A 23,529-nucleotide genomic window follows, 5' to 3' on the forward strand; every position below is an offset into this window, starting at 1 on the left:
CTTCTCCTGTGCCTGAAAACCTAATATATCCTTTAAGTTGCTGCTCAACTCTATTTCCTCCTTGAAGCCAAACCATGTATCCATCTCCTGACTCTGCCTTTCCTGTTAGAAAATAAGCTTCTTCAGGGTTGAATTCATATATTATTCGACGTAACTACCTAGTCACATGGTCATACAACTAACCAGAGGTATAATCCAGTTCTGATAGCTCCCTTAGCAATGTTCTTCCCAATAAATACGTTGCTTGGAGCTTTGCTGGAATCACAATGGGGTTTTGTGCTATTACCTTGTGCTATTCAGAACAGCCAAAGAAAAATGTATCCCCAAAAGTGTCTAATACATTGAAGGGACCTCTTATGCCACTTCTGGGTTATCTATGACAGATTAGCTTGTGGATTTGTGAAGTCCGAGGATTTCGTTCGGAGAATCTGATCAATAGCACGATGGCATGATAAAAAACTATCAATCAAATAAAATTTTCTCACAGAAAAAAAAATTATGATGATGTTGGTTCATAAACAAGTCTTCATTTGTCCTCTAGTGGCCAATCTGCCCACAGAACAGACTCCTTAATTTCACTGAATTGCTTTCCTTGCCAGACTCCACCTCCCTAACATGTGGCATGACAATTTCAAAAATATATCATATTGTGTATCAGGATCTTCATTCCAATAAATTACATTCCAACCAACCACTCTGGACATAGTTTTGAGTTTCTGGGGAACTAAACTGAGTGCTCATTTCCAGAGTGAAAAACAGAGAAGTTATTGAGCAAGTACCTGAATTGAGAGAAGGTAGAAGAGGTACAGTTTTAGGTGGGAGAATAATATTCTCTATCTCATTTCAATAACCTAAGCCAGAATTTGTTTAATCAAGAAGGGCATTTCCTTTTCGTATGCTACCCACTACCCACATCTAATTATTCACCAACTCTTGTCAATTTTTATTACCAAAATACATCTAAAATCCATTCCTTCCTCTGCAGCCCAGGTACACCTATTCAGACCCTTATCAGCCCTCACCTAGATTAATTTTCCCACTACTCCTTCTTAAAACCATCCTTCAATGCTTCTCAAACTGTGAAGTGTATAAGAATCACCTGGAATGTGTATTTAAATGAAGATTTAAATAAACATCACTAGATTTAAACATCACACAGATTTAAATAGGTACCACTCCACAGAGAGTCTGATGTAGGAGGTGTGGAATGGGCCCTGAGGATTTCCATTTTAAACAAGCATCCCAGGCAACTCTGAGTGCCATGTTTTGATGAGAATGAGGACTATATTGGCCTCAAACATATGGTCCAAAATGGAAATCCGAAGAAAATCTACATGTACTAAAAACACTTACATAGTTTCCCACAGTCAACTGGACATGAAGGAAGCTGTTGGCCACGATGCCATGACGTTCAAAGACCTTCATGAATTGATGACGTCCTCCCGGTCTCCTACCCAAGTTCTCAGAGCCTCCAGCACACATCGTGCCATGAGGAGCTCTCTGGTTTTAAAGACCCTCCAAGCAATTTCTTCTGACCAAATCCTATCAGGGATTCCTTCTTCCAGGAATGTCTGCAGGTCCCATCCTCTTCCTGCACCAATCTGGCTTAGGAGAGCTCTCTTTTGCTCTGTCAACTCCCTGTGCAGTCTCTATCATAGCACTGTCCACAACGTATTGAAATCATCTATTTACTCATCTGTTTTTCTACCAGACCATGACCTCTTTTCATATAGGAACGTGCATTATTGTTTGCCTAGCCTCCCATGTAGGAAGCACTCATTAAACAATGTTTCTTAAATTTACCCTCACCTGCTATCACCTCATCACACCCATACAACTGGTTCCCTTAGAACATAAACGGAGTTAGGACTTGAGGCACCTGGTCTGGGACCTCCTGACTCCATTAAAAGGAATAGAAATCAGTTCTTAATTCCCCATCCCACTTGTAAATCAAGCAAGGAATTAGAATTATTATAAGAGATCTAGAGTAGGAGTGTAAAGCAAGCAAGAGGGAAGGAAGAAATCTAAACACAGAATAAATCTCTGTCAACCCCTAAGCAGGAAGAGGCACAGGCTCTGGAGGCAGCCAGAGAGAGCTGGAATCTCAGCTCTTCCACTGACAGGCTGTGGGATTTTGAGCGAGTTGCATAAATTCTCTGTGACTCAGTTCTCATAGGGGACAAGTAAAATCCACTAGAGTTGTTAAGGCAGGTAAAACAGTAAAGCAGATTTTGGCAAAATTTTTCTGTAATGTACCAGAAAGTACATTTTTAGGCTCTGCAAGACAGTCTCTCTTTTAACTACTTGAAAGGGGAAGCAGTCAGAGACATATGTAAACAAATGAGCTTGGTTGTGTTCCAATAAAATTTTATTTACAGGAACAGGCAGTGGGCCGGATTTGGCCCAAGGGCTGTAGTTTGCTGACCTCTGCACTAGAGCAATGCTTGCACATGTTAAACTTAATAATATTGTAGCTGTTACTATTTTCCTTGGAGAAATTTACTTCCTGGCAAGTAACTCAAGTTTTGACCTTTTATACAAACTTTGATTGCGTAGCTCCCACTATAATGAGAAGGCAGCTCACCTATTTGTAGTAATTGGAATCACCACAACATAGGCTGGCATCAGAGACTCACAACCTCAGATGATTTCCCACCACTCATTTATGTGGATCATCAGAAATAAAACCAATAGAGTATTTTCTGGGATAATATATCCCCCTATAATTTCAACCATTTTGAATCCAAAACTTAATTTGAAAAACCCCATAAGACACTATAATGGGAAAGGCACAACAACAGCAGCAGCCTGACTGATATGAATGATTTTGTTCATTTGAAAAATCATTTATACTGAGTGATAAACTATGTTAATTAACAACTGTGCTAAATTCAATCAAGATGACATCGAATGAAACCAAGGCACTAAACCGCCAAATATGGAATACATTGCTCCCTTTTAGATATACATTTATTTATATATACATTATATACATTTATACCTGTGGTGCCAAAACCTTCAGAATTATTCAGTTATTTCTGATGAGCAAGTCATGACGTCAATGCCACTAACTAGGAAATTTAGAGTGACCGAGGGGTGAGGCAACAACTAGATGTTAGTTGTGGTGTTTGTGGTGCTGCTAGATTATGTGCACAATAATTTAACCACTTCTTGTATTTTCTCCAGGAGCTAAATATAAATAATTTTTAGTTGAATTTAAAGAAGCCACACCTGCTCCCTTTTTATATCAACTTTTGCAAGCAAATATTTTTTTGTAGAGTTTGCCTAGAAGTTGTTTCTCTCCTCTGCGCACATAGTCCCCAGGTGTGTCAACCTTCAGAGACTGAACCAGCAGAGGCTGCTTCACCCCAGCATGAGAAAGGAAACTCCCTCGCTCATCCACTCTCTCAGTACCTCCATCCTCCCTCTCATTTCTGCCTTATCCGCTCAACCCATTACACTCCAGGGGCTTTGACTCTTGCCATGAACACCTTTGAGCTGTTTTATTCTCACAGAGATGCCTATCTGGTCTACTGGCTCCCAAGCTGGCCTGACTGCTGATTTCCAGGCTCTCAGTCCATGCCTTCCATTGTAGGCTTCCCCTTGGTGCCTACCCAGCTACCTCAGCTAGCAATAGCAGGAAAAGGATCAAAAGAGGTGGGCAGGGTCTTCTCTCACCCTCGGGCATCTTCACCTTCCTTGGAGAGGTATCGTCTTTGGAGAGCGCCTGGTTTCATCCCCATCCTGAGGTAAGGGCCTCATCTATGCCCCACATTCAGGCTCCACTGCAGAATTAGATTGTCTTCTGGGTGGATGCCCTGCCAATTCCCCACTGGCAGCAAGTTCCTGCAAAGTACTAGCTTGCACGTGTTTGTACAATTTTTGGACCTGGTCCTATATTCAGAGAAGAATGCCAGTTTCTCCGCTCTCTGGAAGTATTCACAGTGACTTGCTGTTCTAATGCTATTATTCTTCACTTCCAGTGCTTTAAAAGTTTTTATCAGTCTGGGCTCATACATAGCTTTGCTTCCTTCATGGATGGAATGTCAAAATTTGTAGATTCAGATGTAATTCTGGGCAGTTTGGATAAATCCCATATGCTTGCTGCCAAATTTGGCTCATTTTTAAAATGGATCAGATGCTTTTCTTTTCCTCTAACAAAATTAGATTTTGTTCATTTGGGTGTGTGTGTATGTGTGGAGGGTGGGCGTTGCAAGTGGATGCCACTTTCAAAATAGAAAATACTTGCAAAAGTATAACTCTTGGTAATAAAGAAAAATATCCTCCTCTCTGAATAAGTGAGCTCTGAGTAGTCACTCCTCACTAATATTGCTGTCTGTGAGGAAATTCTGACTCCTCAACAGGCTGTTGTCCCCCTCCCTCGGTTTCTTGGGGAGGAGAATGGGCCCTCATCCCCAGCATTCCACAGGAGGCTGTCATCTCCGAGTTCTCCCTCCACGACACCTGGTACCATACTGTACCTCTGCTCTGAGGGTGGAACACAGCTTTGAGAGTGTCCTTCTCACAGAAGACTCACATGCCCAGGACACAAGGGCACTTTCAAGACCCCAGTTCCCTGCTCTTATACCACCTGCCCATTGGCTCGGGTACTGTTACTCAGACAAGTTCTGTTGTTACCAAGTCCAGTTGGAAAACACTCATAACCACATTAGTCTTAACATAACCACTGACTCAACCAACTTTAATTGGCGTGCAAATCACCTTGTTAAATTGCAGATTCTGGTTCAGCAGGTCAGGGTTGGGGCCCAAGTGCTATGTATGTAACCAGCTCCAAAGAAATACCCGGGATCTGGATCTGAGGACTACACTCTGGGAAACAAGGATTTAGACCACACTATATACAGCATCATACATAGACAGTAGCAGGTTGAAAATCCTAGATAAGACTTCAAATGGAATCTTCTCTGCTTTAAATATACTCTCCACTTAGGAACCAGAGGGTCAGGTAACTGAGAATTTCTATAACTAGCTTGAACTGAAAAGAGAAATTTGATTCTGTCTCTATTTCCACAAAGATCCATAGTGGGAAATTATAGTGTTCTCACTTCAGTGAAGTGTCTATGAAAGGCTAACCATCTTGATCCTTCCGTTAGAGCTAAATAGACAAAGTACTCTGGCTCCCTTCTCCTTCCAGGGTAACTCCCACTGGAATAGAGCAAAGCTCTACTCTCCTGGTCTAATGCACTACATGCTGCCCCCAACTCCGGCTCAAATAGGCAAGCATCTTCCCAAGGTGGCAGTTCCTAACACTAGCAGCTCCCTGTAGCAGAGATACCAGTGGCCACTCCCACAGAATCTTGGTGTCTCAAATAGCTTGAACATCACCTAGATCTATAGTGATCAGATGTCTTGAAGAACTCCTGCCAACTAGAGTTCACAGCTGTCACTACAGAACCCACTTGGAATAATTATATGGTTCTTCTAATAATGGTGATAATAATAGCCTTCATTGATGGTATACTTTCAGTGGGCCAGAACTGTCCTAAGAACCTTACAAACTTTATTCAGATTACTTACAACAAGTCCTAATGAGGTAAGACTGCCCCTATTTCACAGCTAGGACAACTGAGGACACTGGGAGATCACATAATATGCCCACATTCATGCAGCAGGTAAATCACAGAAACTGTGTTTGAGATCAGGTCTGGCAAACTCAGCAACTGTACCCTGTACTTCTATACAATGCTATCTCTCTGATGCTCCCATCTTTATTTAGGAGAAAATGTGTAATTCACAGTGCCCCAAATCACCTGACCAGCCCAATTTTGTTGTATCCTGGGGAAGAAAACGGATTCATGAACTTTTCCTTTGCTCAAACCAAGCATTCAAATATCCAGAGGTTACAGGAGATCATTGCCCTCAGCAATGAATGAATTCAGCTCTAGAGGACTTGGGGAGAGCACCACATTTCTCTCCTCATCTGGGGCACAGAGGTACATGTGCAAATCAGTTCTCAGCTTCTGTCCTGACATCTTGCAGTTTCTCCAAGTATCCCATCAAAGTAAACCCTATTGGTATCTGTAGATACCAATCTAAAAATGATTACTATTAAAACTATTTACAATGTAGATAGAAGTCAAGACTTTGCCAAAACCCCTAAATTCTTAAAGAATTGAAAGCACATCCTCCCTTTCTTTTGTATCTCCCAAAACATTCAGGACAGTGTATAGCACAGGCGCTGAATAAAATCTTCCTAAATTCAAAGCTGAGTGAGCAAATGTAGTATGTGCCTATGTAGATTTGGCCAATGTGAAAACCAAAATAAAACAAAGCCAATAATAACGCACACATACAATTCAGAATGATTTTTGCTCTCAAATATGTTTCATGTAACATATCTAACATATGTCTGTCTGTTCCAGAGCCTGTGGTACATGTGAAGGTTCTGTATAGATAGTACCCTCATATATATATATGTATATATAGTCTATGATCAAACTGAGCAAGTCCTTACACACAGTTACTCTAGTGTCTCATCTCTCTGGCATGGTTAAGGAAAGCAGGTTCAAATTAATTGAGAAAAGTCCTTTAAAAGCCAATGCTTATTTTGATATAAATCTGTTGAATAAAATTATTTTCACAATATACTTCACACAGTTCCATAACCTAATGAACATACATGTTGAAAATTGTCCAATATTTGAAAAAATCATTCAAGGTCACAGTGGTGACCAGTGGTTTTGCTATGTGGTGGAGGCTAATGGCTTGAGGTTGGGCATGCCCTCCAATGTGTTTTCTTACCAAATCCCTTGTAGCTCTTAAATTTCTTGGCCTTTGCCCCTTTTTCACAAAAGGAATACAGAATGGTCAACTTTTGGCCTTCTGGGCAATAAGCCTGTCTTGCTTTCTACAAAATTAGTATTTGAATCAAAGGTTGATGCTACTTTTGTTAACCTTTTTTCTACAATGACATATATTTTCCCTCTCTTTATGTAAATCGTCCTCTGACATTTTGGCAGTCTTTAAGACATTTTGTTATGCAGGCATCAGCAATTGCTTCAGTATCCTACTAGTCAGCTCCCTCTCTATCTCTTCCTCTCTCCCTCCTCCTCCTTGTTCCTCCCTCATTTGCACTACCTTAATGGAGAAGCATTCCCATTGGCGGATTTGGGGTTCATATTTCTAAAACTCATGAAAGGTGGTAGTGTGTTTTTCAAGAGAAAAATTAATGAGACAAAAATTTTAGCTACTATTTCAGTTCTAAATAAGCATAATGACTGATTCTTGAGATAATTGCATTTCTGGGTCAAATAATTGGATTTTCCTATATAATATATTCCTATTGCCTCACTCTATTGGAAAAAATCAAAATATATTTGGATTTTATTACAATTCTTGAAATCCACCCTTATAAATTAATAGGGCATTTCTATTCTTAATCCCCATTTCACCAACTCACTTATTCACTTATTTCTTAATGAGACAGGTCGTATTTAAACCATAGAAGCAAGTGAATTTAAATTAAGAACAAACCAGGGATCTAGGATTTTACATTCTTGATTAATAGTCTAACCCATGCTTCCAAATCCCTCTCGAATTATAACCTGATAGCTGCTCTTTTGATTTCACCCATTCAATTTTTGAGTGTCCTTCCCACCTCAGGCACTAAGCCAGTTACGAGAACCTAAAGGTGAGTAGGTATAGTGTCTGCTCAAGGCTTCAAAGTCTGTCTCACACACAACCCTACCAGCACACAAAATGTAATATGTCTTTTTTTTAAGCTAAAGTAAGCTTAAATCAAATTTGTAGAAGTGTTTGGGGACTACACAGAGCTTTCTCAATCATTGAAGGCCCCTGGGGAAGGGGCAATTATCCACTGAGAGCCTAGTGTAAGCAAGCTGCCCCTCGAGGACTCATTCTTTTCTTCCTCCATTCTACCCCAAGGACCAGCTCTCTCCTTCCCTATCAATACTGGTAACAATTCTGGTGCCTCCCAGCTCCCAGGGTATTACCAAAAAATGGGGAACCAGAGCATGGAGGGTCACTTTTTAAGTCATATTTTTTAAATTGGAAGCTGAAGTTAATTTTCAGATCTTCCCCCAAAGCTCCTAGTATTTAAACTCTTCCTCCCCACCCCTCATAACTATGTTAATCCTTTCTTATACATGCTTTTTAAAGACCACATTCTAGTTAAACAATAAATGACAGAGTATGTCTAGCTTCAGGGACTTCCAAAGTCAGTGTTAAATTCTGCCTTCTAGACAAACCGACATCAATCTGAATGTTCTTTTCTATCTTCTTCCCCCCATCATTCACTTCCATAATCGTTGCCTCAAAAACAAAACAAAACAAACAAAAACTCCTTCACTTAGTCTTCTTCAGGTCTTTTGAAAGCAGCAAATTCTCCTTTAACATTCTTTTCCTACCTGCTTAACTTCCAAACTCTATAATCCCCATATCGTCAGGTATGACTTTAGAATATTTTTAACTAGCTATTATTTTCAATATCTTCACCTGTGTTGTGGCCACTGTGTTCAACACATCCCAAATATAATTCATTATCTGCCCCCATCCCACTCTCCCTCCTGAATTTTTCCCTTCTGTAGATACCGATATCCTCACTGGCCCCTAAGCAGATGCCCCCAGGTCATCCTTGAGTCCTCCATCTCCCATGTAATCAATTCTCAAGATCTCCTACTTCTTAAAATATTTTAAACTTATATTCTCATCTCCATTTCTGTTACCAATCCTTAACTCAGGCCCTCATAAACCATAATTTCTTTACAAAGCTGTCTAACTGATCTCCCAACCTCAAATCTTGAACTCCATCCCCATCCCGAACAATCCACCTCTACACTGCCATTGGAGTGGCATAAACTAAAAATCATAAACTTCATCACTTCCTTCCCCTGCCTAAAATCCCCTTCTGGTCTCCCCATCACCTTCAATTTAAGATTCATATAACAGCATAAACAACAAGGCCCTTGGAGTCTGACCTGGCCCTTGCTGACTACCATCGCTAGCCCTACTTCTGACCACCACCACCTATATTAATAATAGTAATAATAATAATAATAGCAATTGCTAATATGTAGGGGGTGTTTCCTCTGTTACAGTCATGGTGCTAAGTGGTTTATGTGGATATTTTCTCATATAAGCCTGACAATGACCCTGTGAGCGAGTTGTTGTTACAATCCCCATTTTACAGGCTTGCCAAAGGACACTAAGTGGGGTGCAGACACAGGCAGTCTGACTCATTGCTCTAAACCTGTGTCCCCCTCCACCTAAGGTGCCACACTCTTTCACACCCCTATATTTTACACACCTGCCTAAAAGTCCCTTGCCTCTCTACTCTAGTGACAATTCTGCCTCTTTTCTCCAGACTTTGGTAAGCAGTCCTAAGCCCAAGGCAGAGTTGTAACTCTTTTTGCTTTAATCATAGAGTGTATTTTATATACATGCTTATTTAGCACTTATCTTACCACTGACACTCATCAACTCATTCTTCACCCCTCACCCCAACTCTGGAGAAAGTGAAAAGACAAAGAAACCAAAGGTGCCATGTACTGAGGGCTGAGCCTTGGAGAAGGATCCCATTCTCCATAAATCCTCAAATGGAAGGAGTGCAGAGAGTATCAACGGCACTACAGGAGCTGCTCTCCTCCCTTTTCCTCTCTTTCACCAGCTGTTATCAGAAAGGTAGAATCAGCATTACTGAACAGGGCTTAGGTTTATAGCAGGAAGGGGAGGTGAATGGAGCGGAGGAGCATGGAGAACACCCGCCTAGGCCTTGAATTAGAAGAATTGCAATATAGATGGCCCCACTCATTGGATTAGGAAAGAAGATCAGGCATTGACTTGAAGGTCAATTTGGATCAGCATTTACATGCCTGCCCCTTTCATTAGCTCTTGAAGGGCAGGGATCTGCCTTTGAAATCATTCCATCTCATTCTTCTCTGCATCTCTTTACCTGTAAATCTCACAAGGTATTAGTTGAAAAGAAAGAACAAACGTAACAGAAAACAAACAAATAAAGGAAACAACACTTATATATAGCTATTTTCACTAAATTCTTTTCTTGAATAATTATAGCTAGAAATGCCCTGTTACATCCACTATATTAGTATGTAGAGCTTAAGGAGAAAAACTCATGTGGGTGAAATTATCATCAGTGGGAATTACTTTTGTCCTCAAATTCCAAGATACAAGAGAGTTTTCCATTTTGGGATTTAAGGCAAAATTGATTTCCCTAGAGGACAACATGATGAAGTCACTCCCACTAGAGTGTGACACCCTGTCAGCATGAGAAGAGAATGGCCATGAGAATCAGAAGCATCTACTAGTCAAGAGCTATGGTCCAACGCACTGTCCCAATGATCACCCACCTAAATGAACTCCAGAAACTGCCTCCCTGGCCCTACATTAAGGAATAATAACGATGATGTAATAAAATTAAATAACACCTAAATAAAACTTTTAAACATTTTTCTTAATATCTCAGACAACACTGTTTGGAATGAAAATAGGTTTTAAAACATAACGGAAAGAACACTTCAGGGAGGCTCATTCTAGTACTATTCCTTAAAGTAGTAGCCTATAATCTAGTTTCCATTTGGCCATTGAAATTTCCCAGCAAATCCTGGCTTAAGGAAAAAGAGAAAAAGTGTACAAAATATAAAAATATAATATAAAGAGAAAAGTGTGGTCACAATCAAACATTAACAGCAGTGAAGAGGCAAATAAGTGAATAATTGTGTCCATGGGTGATGCTGTGTCCATCTTCATACCTCTTGATGGATTTCCAGCACAGCAGAAGACTTCCTGACTGTAGTTACAGTGTGCAGCCTAGATATAGGAGAAGAAAAATGCAGTTTAATATATATACCAACAGTCTCCAACTTATGATGCTTCAACTTAACGATTTTTGACTACACAACCGTGCAAAAGCAATATACATTCAGTAGCAATCATACTTCAAATTTCGAATTTTGCTCTTTTCCCAGGCTGGCGATATGCAGTATGATCCTCTCTCATGATACTGGGCAACAGGCATCAGGGTAAACAACTGACACACTTACAACCATCCTGTATTCATACGACCGTTCTGTTCTTTACTTTCAGCACAGTACTCAATAAATTACGTGAGATATTCAACACTTTATTATAAAATAGGCTTTATGTTAGATGATTCGCCCAACTGTAGGCTAAGGTAAGTGTTCTGAGCACGTTTAAGGAGGGCTAGGCTAAGCTATGATGTTCACTAGGTTAGGTGTATTAAATGCATTTTCAACTTAAGTTATTTTCAACTTACGATGAGTTTATGAGACTAATCCCATCGTTAAGTCAAGGAAAATCTGTGCATATATATATATACACATATACACACATACATATATACGTATATCATGTCAAACTTTACTACACGAGTTTGCATAACACTTGCACAAGACTAGACTGCACAAGGCCTGAGTTAGAAAAAGATGGAAAATAATAATTTAATTTAGAATATTCATAGTCAAGAAATCCCTTGGGTAGAGCTTTCTAAAAACAAGCCACTTGTTCATGACACATTTCCTTTGCCCAAGTGAGGTTCTTGTCCTCTAGGACAAAATTCATTGCATACCTACCTACCACTCAATTGGGCCCTGTGACTCATCTACTAAAGAGAGATCTTTGGAAAGACAGCATTCAAACCAAGGTGGTCAGGGGACCACCTTGATTACAATAGCAATGTCAGAATTTAGTGCTTTGTTCTTCTTTGTTCTTTGTCTTTACTGCAATACTAAAAATGTAAAATGCCTTCACTAAATACCCCAGTGTCTTTTGAACTTTTATATTCCATCTAAGATTGGCCTAGCATCTGAAGTCTGGTTCACCTGTCACTGATGATAGGTGGCCTCATTGGTTTCTATGTAGGTGGGCGAAAAGCCTCAGACTCTGTGAGATGCACTGCTAATGTTTTCCTTTCCCAGCCTCTGGTTTACTGGCTTTCAACAATGGGTGTGTACGAGAATCATCTGGGAGAGTGAACCAAACAACTGAAGCTTAGGCCCAATCAAGACAAATTAGACCATCACATTATACCATACACAAAAATCAACTCAAAATGGATTAAAGACTTGAATTTAAGACCTGAAACCATAAAAATCCTAGAAGATGGGCCAGCCTGGTGGCACAGTGGTTGAGTCCACATGCTCTGCTTCGGTGGCCCAGGGTTCATGGGTTCAGATCCTGGGTGCAGACCTACACACCGTTTATCAAGCCATGCTGTGGCAGGCATCCCACATACAAAATAGAGGAAAATGGTCACAGATGTTAGCTCAGGCCAATCTTCCTCAGCAAAAAGAGGAGGATTGGCAACAGATGTTGGCTCATGGATACTCTTCCTCACCAAAGAAAAAAAAAACTCCTAGAAGAAAACATAAGTAGTACACTCTTTGACATCAGTCTTAGTGATATCTTTTTGAATACCATGTCTCATCAGGCAAGGAAAATGGGAAAAAATAAACAAATGGGACAACATCAAACTAAAAAGCTTCTGCAGGGAAGGAAACCGTCAACAAAATGAAAAGACAACCTAACAGTTGGGAGAGGATATTTGCAAATCATGTGTCTAATAAGGGGTTAATATCCAAAATATATAAAGAACTCATACAACTCAATAACAAAAAAATCAAACAACCTGATTAAAAAATGGGCAGAGGATCTGAACAGACATATTTCCAAAAAAGATATACAGATGGCCAACAGGCACATGAAAAGATATTCAACATTACTAATTATTAGGGAAATGCAAATCAAAACCACAATGAGATATCACCTCACACTGGTCAGAATGGTTATTACTAAAAAGACAAGAAATAACAAATGTTGGAGAGGATATGGAGAAAAGGGAACCCTCATACACTGCTGACGGGAAAGTAAACTGGTGCAGCCTCTATGGAAAACAGTATGAATATTCCTCAAAAAATTAAAAATAGAAATACCATTTGATCCAGCTATTCCACTTCTGGGTATTGATCCAAAGAACACAAAAACACTAATTTGAAAAGTTGTATGCACTCCATGTTCATCGCAGCATTATTCACAATAGCCAAGACCTGGAAACAACCTAAGTGCCCATCAACGGATGAATGATAAAGAAGATGCTGTATATGTACAAAATAGAATACTACTCAGCCATAAAAAAGATGAAATCTTGCCATTTGTAACAACATGGATGGACCTTGAGGGGATTATGCTATGCAAAACAAGTCATGAGGAGAAAAATACCTTACGATTTCACTTGTAAGTGGAAGATAAAACAAACAACAACAAACAAACACATAGACACAGAGAATAGATAGGTGGTTATCAGAGGGGAAAGGGGAGGGAGGTGGGCAAAAGGGGTAAAAGGGCATATGTGTACGGTGACAGATGGCAACTAGTCTTTGGGTGGTGAACATGATGTAGTCTACACAGAAATCGAAATATAATGTTGTACACCTTAAATCTATATAATGCTATAAACCAGTGTTACCTCAATAAAAACCAATTAAATTTTTTTTAAAAGATCAATTAAAGCCAAATATCTGCAGGGGTCCAGGCAGAAGCAGTTTTTCCAAGTTCCCCAGGTGTCTCTAACACACAGCCATGGTGAAGGACTGTTTACAAAATCCAGGAGACTACACCTGGATACCCAAGTGTGGTGAATAACAACATTCCAGAAAAGACTCTTGCCCACAGTTCTTTCTTTAGTTCATCAGCTTCCCCCAAAATCTCAGTGGACTCAATTTAGGAGGAAAAAAATGAGTTAACTTTTAATGAACTGCTACAATTCTTCAAAATTTATTTCCACAATCTCATATTCAACACATTAGCTTTTTTATTTGAATTTGAAATATTTCCCAAGAGGGTCTCCCATTAACAGCAAATACATTTCAGAGCTCGGAAAAGGAAAGAACAAGGATATCAATTAATCCAGTTTAATTCAATTTCATTGTTCTGGTAGTACATTAACCACTCTGGACTGGCTTCATAGCACTTCACCTCATTCTATGGGCCTCCATGTTACCCACTTCCTTAGCTTCTTTGACAACAAAGACAAATAAGATTTTTTTTTTTTCTTCTTTGGAAAGCTAAAAAGAAACTTCTTGTGGCCACTTCTCACCCTTCTGCTCTTGTCTGAAGCAGATCCTTCTAAAGTCTGCAACTGATCACACCTCTTCAGCATGTCTTTCCTAGAGATGCTCCGACCTCTAGAATCCGAGGGCTTCTCCTGTTTCAGCCCTGCCACCTGCTTTTTCCACTAAAAGCTGCAACTCTAGAGTGAGGAAACAATCCTTGTCGTCCTCTGGCAAAGCAATTGCTGTATTTCGTATAAATGGCTAATGGGAACAGGTGAACTGAACTGACTCCTGCCTGGCTGATATTTCCAAAGGTTTGTGGCCCTAAGTCACTTTCTTCCACATAAATTTTCCTCTTTTCATTGTTGAATGCTGAATATTTATGTGCTGCTCACACTTGTGAGCAAATATACAGAACACGGAGTCAGTCTGAGGCAGAATTATGAGGTAGGTGAAATTTGCCTTCAGCCATTCCTGTCCAATTCTCATCTCCTTCAGAAGAAGAAGTGCCCCATTATTTTCTCCCACAACTGCTCTACTGAAAGTATTCTCTCTACCTGCATTCATAATGAAGTATTAGTAGTTGATAAAGTGTTATTACTTCCAAAATAGATGCAGTTTAGCATTTGAATTTATTCAATTCAATACAGAAGGCATTAACCACCAACAATGTGGGGGAAAAAAAACACTAACAGTTGTTACCTTGCCCTTTTCACACATGAATTGTGTGTAATTCTTACAATTTCGGAAGATGAATATTGCCATCAGCTCATCCCAATTTTAGGCTCTAAGTAGTTAATTTGCCCAACCAATAGAGCTATTGTAAATATCAAAATGGATCTTAAACACCAATCTTCTACCTCCAAATTGTGTTTCTTCCCCTGAACGACAGCAACAATGACAATACTACCTTTTATTTATGCCATCTTTATTATCTTTTTCATTTCATCCTGTACCTACATGTTAAGGAAACTAAAGATTAAAAGATTTATCATTTGCTCAGGTACAGTGAAAGAACGAGATAAAGAACCACATCTTCTCAGAGCTAGTTCTACCTTTTTTTCCTGTTTCCTACTTACTCAAGGAAAATAGTATTGAAAAATAATTAGACATCAAGTGAGTAAGAATTAAGGGGGTTCAGAGAACCTGGGGCCTTCTCAACACCCCTCACCTCAGACCATGAATTCAAGCGTCTGTTCCACATTCTACTTCTAAGAGGGGCCATGAGTGGACACAGAAGACCACAAATCATCCTCAACTCTTTACTCACCCTGAGCCTTTAGGAAAAATGGTGCCGGATCCCCCAACTCACTCATTCATTGTATAGTAGAAACAGTGTAGATGAACGAGCATGAGTTTTGAAACCCAATAGACCTGAATTTAAATCCCTACTCTGCTACTTCTTGGCTACGTAAACACGGGCAGCTCACTGAACTTCACCGTTACTTGAACCTCAGTTTCCTCATCTGACAAAGAAAAGTAATAATATGGGGCTCTTGTGAAAATGAAGAACGTGGCAGAGAGTAAAAATGTCATCTCCCTTCTCCCCTTCCTGTACCTGCCCAAATCCTATCCTTTTAGCTAATGGTATAAATGTTCCAAATAGGAGAATCTTTTCTGTTGTGAGAGCTTAATTGTGGATCAACACCATGTGGAACAGTACTCCTGGAGTGAACTGATTTGGTCCCAGATAAGGAGGAGCGATGCATAGTGGTTGCTCAAATGGACGTATCTCCGTACCTTAGCTGCTCTACAATCAAAAACGGAATCACTTTTCTCACTATCTACCCATGTCGTCCAACCCTACATATCTGATTACTTGATTTGGGGAATTTTGATGAACAGAAAATAAAGTCCTCCTTACACTACTCCTAAGTGATGAGCTCAAACCCTAAGAAGATAGCATATCGGAGTGGCTTGAACTCCATGGGTCAAAAAAAGAGAGTATCATTCATTTCTAGATTCTGAAATTTTACCTGAAGTCTTCCAAAGATTTCTTCTTGGTTGCTCTCAAACCACCAGTTTGGCAACAGGCAAATTTGTAATCTATGACTTGGTAAATGATGGGGTTGTACATTGCTGCTGATTTTGCAAGCAGGGTTGGCACCACAGAGAGTTGTATGGGGATGGAGTCCGGTCTTCCAAAAGCTGACCACACAGAGACCACTGCGTAAGGAATCCAGGCAATCAGGAAGCCAGCACAAATCAACATTGCCACCTGGTGAGGGAAAGCAACAGAGAACAGAATCAAGACACCTGGTGGAAATGATACGCATGATGGAGGAGCGGGTAGCCAATTTACACCAAAAAAGTCTATTATCTTTCCTTTTATCTTGCTCATAGGAATCATTTCGTACGGACTTCTGAGATGTTCAGTCAGGACAAGTTATTATAATTCTTTAACCCATTTGCCACATCCTGTCCGTTCTCTACTCTAAATTTGAATTTACCCAAAGATCCAAAGTTTAACCCTAAACTGTCAGATTGTGCCTACATTGGGCAAGAAATCTTGCTAAAAAGACATCGATGCTCCTGAAATTTCCAGATTTCTCAACCCACCTCCACTTACAAACTAGATGGAAAATATGTTCACCTTGATAAATTTTAAATCATCCTTATTTGCCTCAGGAAAATTAGAAACTCTGCCCTTGTTTGAAATTATAATACGAATCTTCTTCAGAGATTTTTATTAAACTACTTCTTTTGGCCCAAGTTTTTCTCAAGTTTGAGGCTCAGAGAGTGGACATTCACTAGGTATCAAGTAAAATAGAATCATTGAGCTTTAACCAAAGTGACACAGTTGTATAAAACAAGACTTTTCCAAAAAAGTACTTTACTCTCTCCCAAATTGTAATTACCTTAGCGGCCTCTTGACTTTCACATCAAAGAATAATTAGAGATAGGGTTGAAAACACCCTCACTAGTTTCTCACCATCTGCAATTCAGTCCCTTTAGTAATGTCATCTTAATTAGTGCCCTGTAACTATCTACCCGACCCTATACATCATCTCACTTTAATTCAATAAACCTTTTTTAACAAGTGCTTTGTGCAAGACACGATGCCAGGTGCTGTGGGGAACACCAGTCCACCTTAGCACCTGAGTCGTATCCCTCTGGAATACAAATAACTATAGTACAAGGCAGAATAGGATTTAAGTCCCTGCTCAGAGGAGAACAAAATTACATGCTATAGGGCAAATTAAGAACCATTTTATGAAGGATGTGGCAAAGAATCTGCATGTTGGCAAGTGGAAATAAAGGAATAATAGTGAGACAAGCATGAGCAAAGGCAGAAGTGCGTGTGAGGTTTATGTAGGAACTAGTGAGCGATTCACTCTGGGGTATGAGAAAGCAACAAAGGGAGATGAGGTTGCAGAGAAAGACAATATCCATGTATTCAGGGTTTTGCATCACATATTACTGAGCTTGTACTTAATTCCATGTGCTTTGAGGCACTAGCAGCTTTTTGAGCAGGAGACATCGTGAGAGCTGAGGTTAGGAAGATGAACCGGCAAAATGAAATGGAGCGGGAAGAAATAGGAGGTAGAAAGATCATTCTTTATTCATTCAATCAGCAAGTATTATTGGGCATCTCCTATATGTTTTGTGTTGAGGATAAAGCAATGAACAAAGCAGACACAATCCCTGCCCACATAGAATTTCCCTGGTTAGCAGATTTGTTTAGGCAACTGTCTACACAAGACATAAGAAGGGACTTAGCCAGCGTACTGACACTAGCAAATGAAGTCCAAGCTTTGGTTTTTATTGTAAACTTGAGCTATTTCAGGCCCTGATTGAGAGAGAGTGCACTAACTTCCAAGTATCCTTACACTGTGATCTACTAGAATATTCTCTCTGTAAGATAAATAATGAAACTATATTCAAATTAACAGTTTGTGTAGTGGACATCTGAGTTTGTTTGTTTTCGTCTTCCCGGAATACCATCTACCTTAGCATTGCCAGCATCCTGCCCCCTAGGCTGCTTTACGGAGTTGGCATCATAGGCAGCACACGACCACAGTCTGATCAGAGGACAGCGTGCCCCTGGTCACAATATTAGGAGTGGGATGGGCACAGGACTAGAAAGAGCATAATCAGACCCATCTTTGGGATTTTATAAGGGAGCTCTAGGAAAAGTGGGTCTTCCTTTTATCTTTGAGTTCAAGACTCTGGGAAGATGTAAGGATGGAGCTATCTGGGGCAGGGAACGTTTCTTCTTTCTCCTTTCACCTTACTTAAGAGGTGAAATAAAAGTTCCCAACATCAGGGTCATGACAAGCTAGTGAGGAGGATGAGTGATAAGGAATAAGACACAAAATGTTTTATTAATAATAAAGCAACAACATTTGTGCATGCTTTTTTGTTTTAGAAATTCAATTGGACATGTTTTTCTTATAACAAAGTCATTTCAATATGCTTTGATGGGAGCAGAGTACTGTATGCAGGGAACGGTCTGTACCCCTCAGACTGCTTAACCTGTGGAAGAGACAGTCAGTAGGGTGTGTTTGCCCTGGGAACCCCACATTTGTGGGGTGTGTCAAGAAAGAAGCATGGGAAATCTACCCTAAAGTCTCAGGTTCTAAAATTCCACCCAAGAAGTTCAAGGCTCATCTCTAAAAATTAACTGCAGCAGAGAAAAACATCAACGACATCTATTTCGCTTTGTTTTGCAAAACAAAATGTAAACCCCAAAGAGATGAATCAAGTGAGCCCAGACCTCCTGCACATCCTGAAGCCCTGGTTAGGGTCCTACAGCCTGGCATTAGGGTCCTGAGTCAAAATTCTCACCTGTGCTTAACAGTTATAAAGGAGGCCTAATGCATACACGCAACTCTCCTGCTTGCCTCCTTTTCCATCTTTCTGCAGAAGCTTACCCAGAAGAAATTGTATTTAGTTTGGTCTGTGGGACTTTTGTTTGTAAATGGAATGGATGCCTCAGAGCTCACAGTGAGGGTTTTTTTTTCTAAATCCCCAAATAAACAATAACTATATACATAAAGCTCGCTTTAACAGATGTCTGGGAACTTAACATAGCTCCATGCTTTCTCCTTTGGTGAGTCATATGATGATTTCACAGTATCTCAAAAGCTGTTTTCTATGTTTCTGCCAAAATCATTGACAAAAAATAGATTAGCACTGAGTCCATAATATTTTCTACATTTTACATATTTTCTACTTTTACGGGAGAATGCAACGGGGAACAGGAAGGACTTAAAACATTTGCATTATGTTATCCTTTTTAAGAGGACACGGGAGAATTAAATAGACTGTGGTTTTTAAACACATAGCAAAATGAATCATTGTGGTTTTTCTGAGACTAGAATAAAACTAAATACTTTAAATTGAACGACTAGAAATCAAGTTTAAAGCAGAAAGAGGGATAAAAGCATAGATTTAAAAGGTACTACAGAATGTTACGTTTTTGAAGTGACTACAAAGTTAATACGAGGCACATTCATTTTTTACAACCTTCTCATGTTAAAATATACTCCATAAAATATTAAACATTAAAATATTAAATATTGAAAGTATTTTAAGATACACTCTACAAAAATTTCTGAAACTTTCATGTTACACTCAGTTTTCCCAGAACTTTCTACTCGACTCGGACTGTGTTTACTCTTTTCATCTGTCTGTTCTTCGCCTTCCTCATTTCTTAGTATGCCCTCATTTCTGTTTCCCAAAATTTTTCTCCCAGATATCATTAAACCAATTCTAGCACAGGCACCTGTACCTGTCAACTTTTTCCAGGTTGTTTATTTTTTAATCACTTCACTTTTATCACCAACTTTTGGTTCACTGGAAAGGCAATAAAACCTCAAATTCTTAAATTAGACATTTTTTGTGGGAGGAAATTCACAGGATATGTGTTTAGCTTCTACAAAAGAATCACACATCTGCAACCCAGTTCATTTTAAATATATCTTGCTGCAGAGGACCAAGGGATATCGGTATGTTCCAGCTATAGTTCAAGCTGGCATTAAGAGTCACATAAGCAATAGTGTCCATAAGTGATCAATTGCAGTGAACTAACCAATTAATGCAACAATAGAACAATGGGGTTGAAAGTGAATTCTTCAAGTTATATAAGTCTCTGCCTTTGGGCCCATTACATCTGAACCATTCCAGCAGATAAAGTTTCCAAGAAGGGAAGTCCAATCCTGTCTGTGTGCTGAGGCAGTGTGGAACAGTGGGAAAGTCATCGACATGGAGATAATCTGGGTTTGGATTCCAATCATGGTTCAGCTCCAGAAACCAATGTGAGTGAGACAGAATCTCTGACTCTTTATGAACCACCATCTCAGTTCCTTCACCAGGCTCCTTTGCCCAGATATGAGTAAGACTTCAGCCACATTTGAAGTTGCATGCTACCTTGAATAATGAAATAGATGAGAAGAGGACATGGAATTGATGTGGAAGTGAAGGCTTAAAGGGAGGGTTAAAGATATGTAGTAAATTCACCATCAATAACAAGATTGAATTATATTACAGAATGAGCTAGACTGATAGTAAAGATATTTCAGTGGCTGGGATGAAATAAGATCACAAGAAGAGATCACCACATCTGTTCATTGAGAGAATGGGAAGACGAGGAGAGTCCCAGCCTGCTTCAAGAGAGTGTATAACTGACAGGAGCATAGGAATGACAAGATTTGGTTTTTCTGTCTTGTCTAGCTAGCAAGTATATGGATTTGCTCCTACCCAGTGCGAAAATGATATTAAAAGATGGTAATGCAACAGTAAATGCCAGTTATGAGACCACTACCCTCCACATCTTGGCAGCTGGTCATTGAGGGATACTACTAATGGCAAGGAGGAGGGTGGGAACTTGACAGCCATGACCTACCTTCTTTGGCCCTCCATTTTCTCCTATATATAAAAATAATGGTGGTGATACTTAGCTTTCACACCACCTTTTAAGAAATTAAGTAATTTGACAAGTCTAAGCATGTCTAGTTTGAGTTTCTTCCTTTCTTCTATTTTATTGACAAAATGACAGCTCATGTCAACTGCCCCAGACCCTTCTCCATACCCTTAAAAAGAAGAAAAATTCTGAGAGCTTTGATGTGTCTGCCATATGTTAGCCTGGTTGTGATCCAAATAGAAAATATTAATTCATACTTTTAAAAAAGGAGAAGAATTCTGCACTTCTCAGTTGCAATTTTCTCAAATCCTAAAATACCACTACTCTACAAACAAGCAATTGTGTGATAGAAAGGAGAGTATGTAAATCAGGTCATGTCACTCTATGCATCTGTGTTTTGGGGTTTTGGTCTAAAACTCAACACAATACCCTCTGTCAAGGCAGTGGCTGGCTGGAAGAACAGGAAATAATTAGTAAGTATCTGGTTCAGCAAAATAAGGGAGACTTCACCGTTCATTGTAGATGAACCAAGCTCCTTGAGGTGGGAATACCTCTATCGGAAGGGAACAAATACTCAGGTTGAGAGGCCAGTGGCTTTAGTAATAAGAGCTATTGCCACAGACCTTGAAACAATCCAACCAATCTAGTCATTTTCATAGAACCTCAGAGTTTTAGAAGGCAACTTAGATCTCATTTAATGCTCCTCCCCCACCTCCTTTCACAGATGAGAAAACTATGGCCCAGAGAGATTAAGTGGATTGTCCAAGGTGAATCAGTCAAGATTCCGAGTTGTAAGCAACAGAAATTGACTTTGGCCAAGTGAGACAGAAAATGAATGTATTGATTAGAACAGAGCTTCACTGAGAATGCTGTACTTAGAATTGAGGCCAAGCAGACAAAAATGATACCCAAAACTACAACCTGAACTGGTTCTGATACAGAAACCACTGCTGCTATACCATGGTCAGGAGAGATCTCTTGCCCTGCATCGAGCGTCTCTAGTTCCTGAGACAGGCTGATGTGGCCGGAGCCTAGGGTCATAGCTGTATCCTAGGTGCAATAGAATCTTGGAAAATTAATGCCTGGTCATTCTGTATCTTTTAAAGTAAGAAGCAATCTTTGCACAGACACATAGCTCCTCTTCCCCACTCCTCAGCAAGACACAAAATGTTAGAAATTCCTCAACAGGGAAATTCCAGACACAGAAAAGGATTCAGCTACTAGAAGCTAAAATAAATAACAAGTATCAGCTTTGTGAGACTTCTCAGTGGGCTAGTTGCAAAAGTGGGATTGACCCCTAGTTTGAAATTCTTTCCTTCAATAAGTATATGTTTGAGGCATTGTGTTTGACCCTGGGGACACAAAGTGGACAAAACCATATGGTCATTGCCCCCACAGGCCTTATCAACTATTGATAAAGACAGACAGTGAACAAATAATCATAAAAATAAATATGTAATTGTAAATTAATCATAAATTATGACAAGTTCTAAGAAGAAAATGTAAAGGCAGCATCGAAACATCATAATAGGAGGACTTGAATTCAATTCGCAGAATGTTTCTGAGGGAAGTGACATTTAAGCTAAGAACAACTAAGAAGAACAAGAGGAAAGGAATTAATTAATTGGGTTAAAAAAAAAAAAGCAGCACAGTTCAGCTTTCCCACAGACTTAGAGTCCACCCCAGGGGTTCTCTGAATCTGAACCCTCAATGATAAATAACATTTGATGAGTAATAAAGGAGAGTAGTCCTCCGAGGGAAGCAGAAGTTTATGTGTATGAGTTTTAAAAAGACTTCACAATCAATGAGAAAGAACAAAGCAAAGAAAAATGCATCCTCAGGTATAAAAGGAACAGAGACACTCAAGCCAGGGGTCAAGGGACCACTTAACATTCATCAAGGTAATTAGATCAACTTAGTTTATTCATTATGTGTTCGTTCCAGCAACCTTGATCAAGCATCCAGCAGGCGCCAGGCAGTGGGGCACAGAAGCACACAGGACATGCAGCTCTTGCCCACAGCTGGCGAAAAAGAGTGACGAACATGAGATTCAGGAAATAAATAGGCCAAGTGCCCTGATGGCCCATCGCAGAGAGACCTAGACCAGTCGAGGGGATCAGGAAGGCTTTCTGGTAGAAATAAGGGAAATTAAAAGAAATCTAGGTGCCCAAAGGATCTGGATATTAGCTGTAGGCCTGGAACATTACAGGTGATCTACGTGTGTTAAATGAATGAATATGAAGTCCCAATAAGCACAGCATAGTAAAATTTGGAAAATTTAATTTATGCTTCTCTTATTTCTTTCCTGTCACTCCACCATCCCCCTTATTAAAGCAGAGGCAAGAGTATTTGCTGCTTTGTGTGAAGGTTTCTACAGAGCAGAAATACTCAAAGAAGTAAAACATACATTTCTCAGCTTCTGAGTTTCAAAATAGAAACTTGAAATGTACAGGACATAAAATAGTTAAAAGAAAAAGGTTTTGAGTGTGAAGAAAATGAGTATCCACAGCCAGAGACCTGAAGGACTCGGGGCTTTAGCTTTCCATATGAACAATGTAGAGGGATGCCTGTGGATATAGGAGCCAGTTTTCTCACCCG

General features: G+C 39.7%; 1 protein-coding gene across 1 annotated transcript in view; it reads right to left on the reverse strand.

The window, feature by feature from the left end:
* Window positions 1-10,742: 10,742 nt before the first annotated feature.
* OPN5 (opsin 5) overlaps window positions 10,743-23,529 on the reverse strand; it is a 29,435-nt gene continuing 16,648 nt past the window's right edge. The window contains exons 5-6 of the mRNA XM_058553942.1: window positions 16,043-16,284; window positions 10,743-10,806 (exon numbers count right to left, since the gene is read on the reverse strand). Coding sequence (XP_058409925.1) covers window positions 10,743-10,806; window positions 16,043-16,284 — 306 coding nt within the window. The remainder of the gene's footprint in view (window positions 10,807-16,042; window positions 16,285-23,529) is intronic.

The sequence above is a fragment of the Diceros bicornis genome, chromosome 14 (assembly GCF_020826845.1).
Source record: "Diceros bicornis minor isolate mBicDic1 chromosome 14, mDicBic1.mat.cur, whole genome shotgun sequence".
Classification (NCBI taxonomy): domain Eukaryota; kingdom Metazoa; phylum Chordata; class Mammalia; order Perissodactyla; family Rhinocerotidae; genus Diceros; species Diceros bicornis.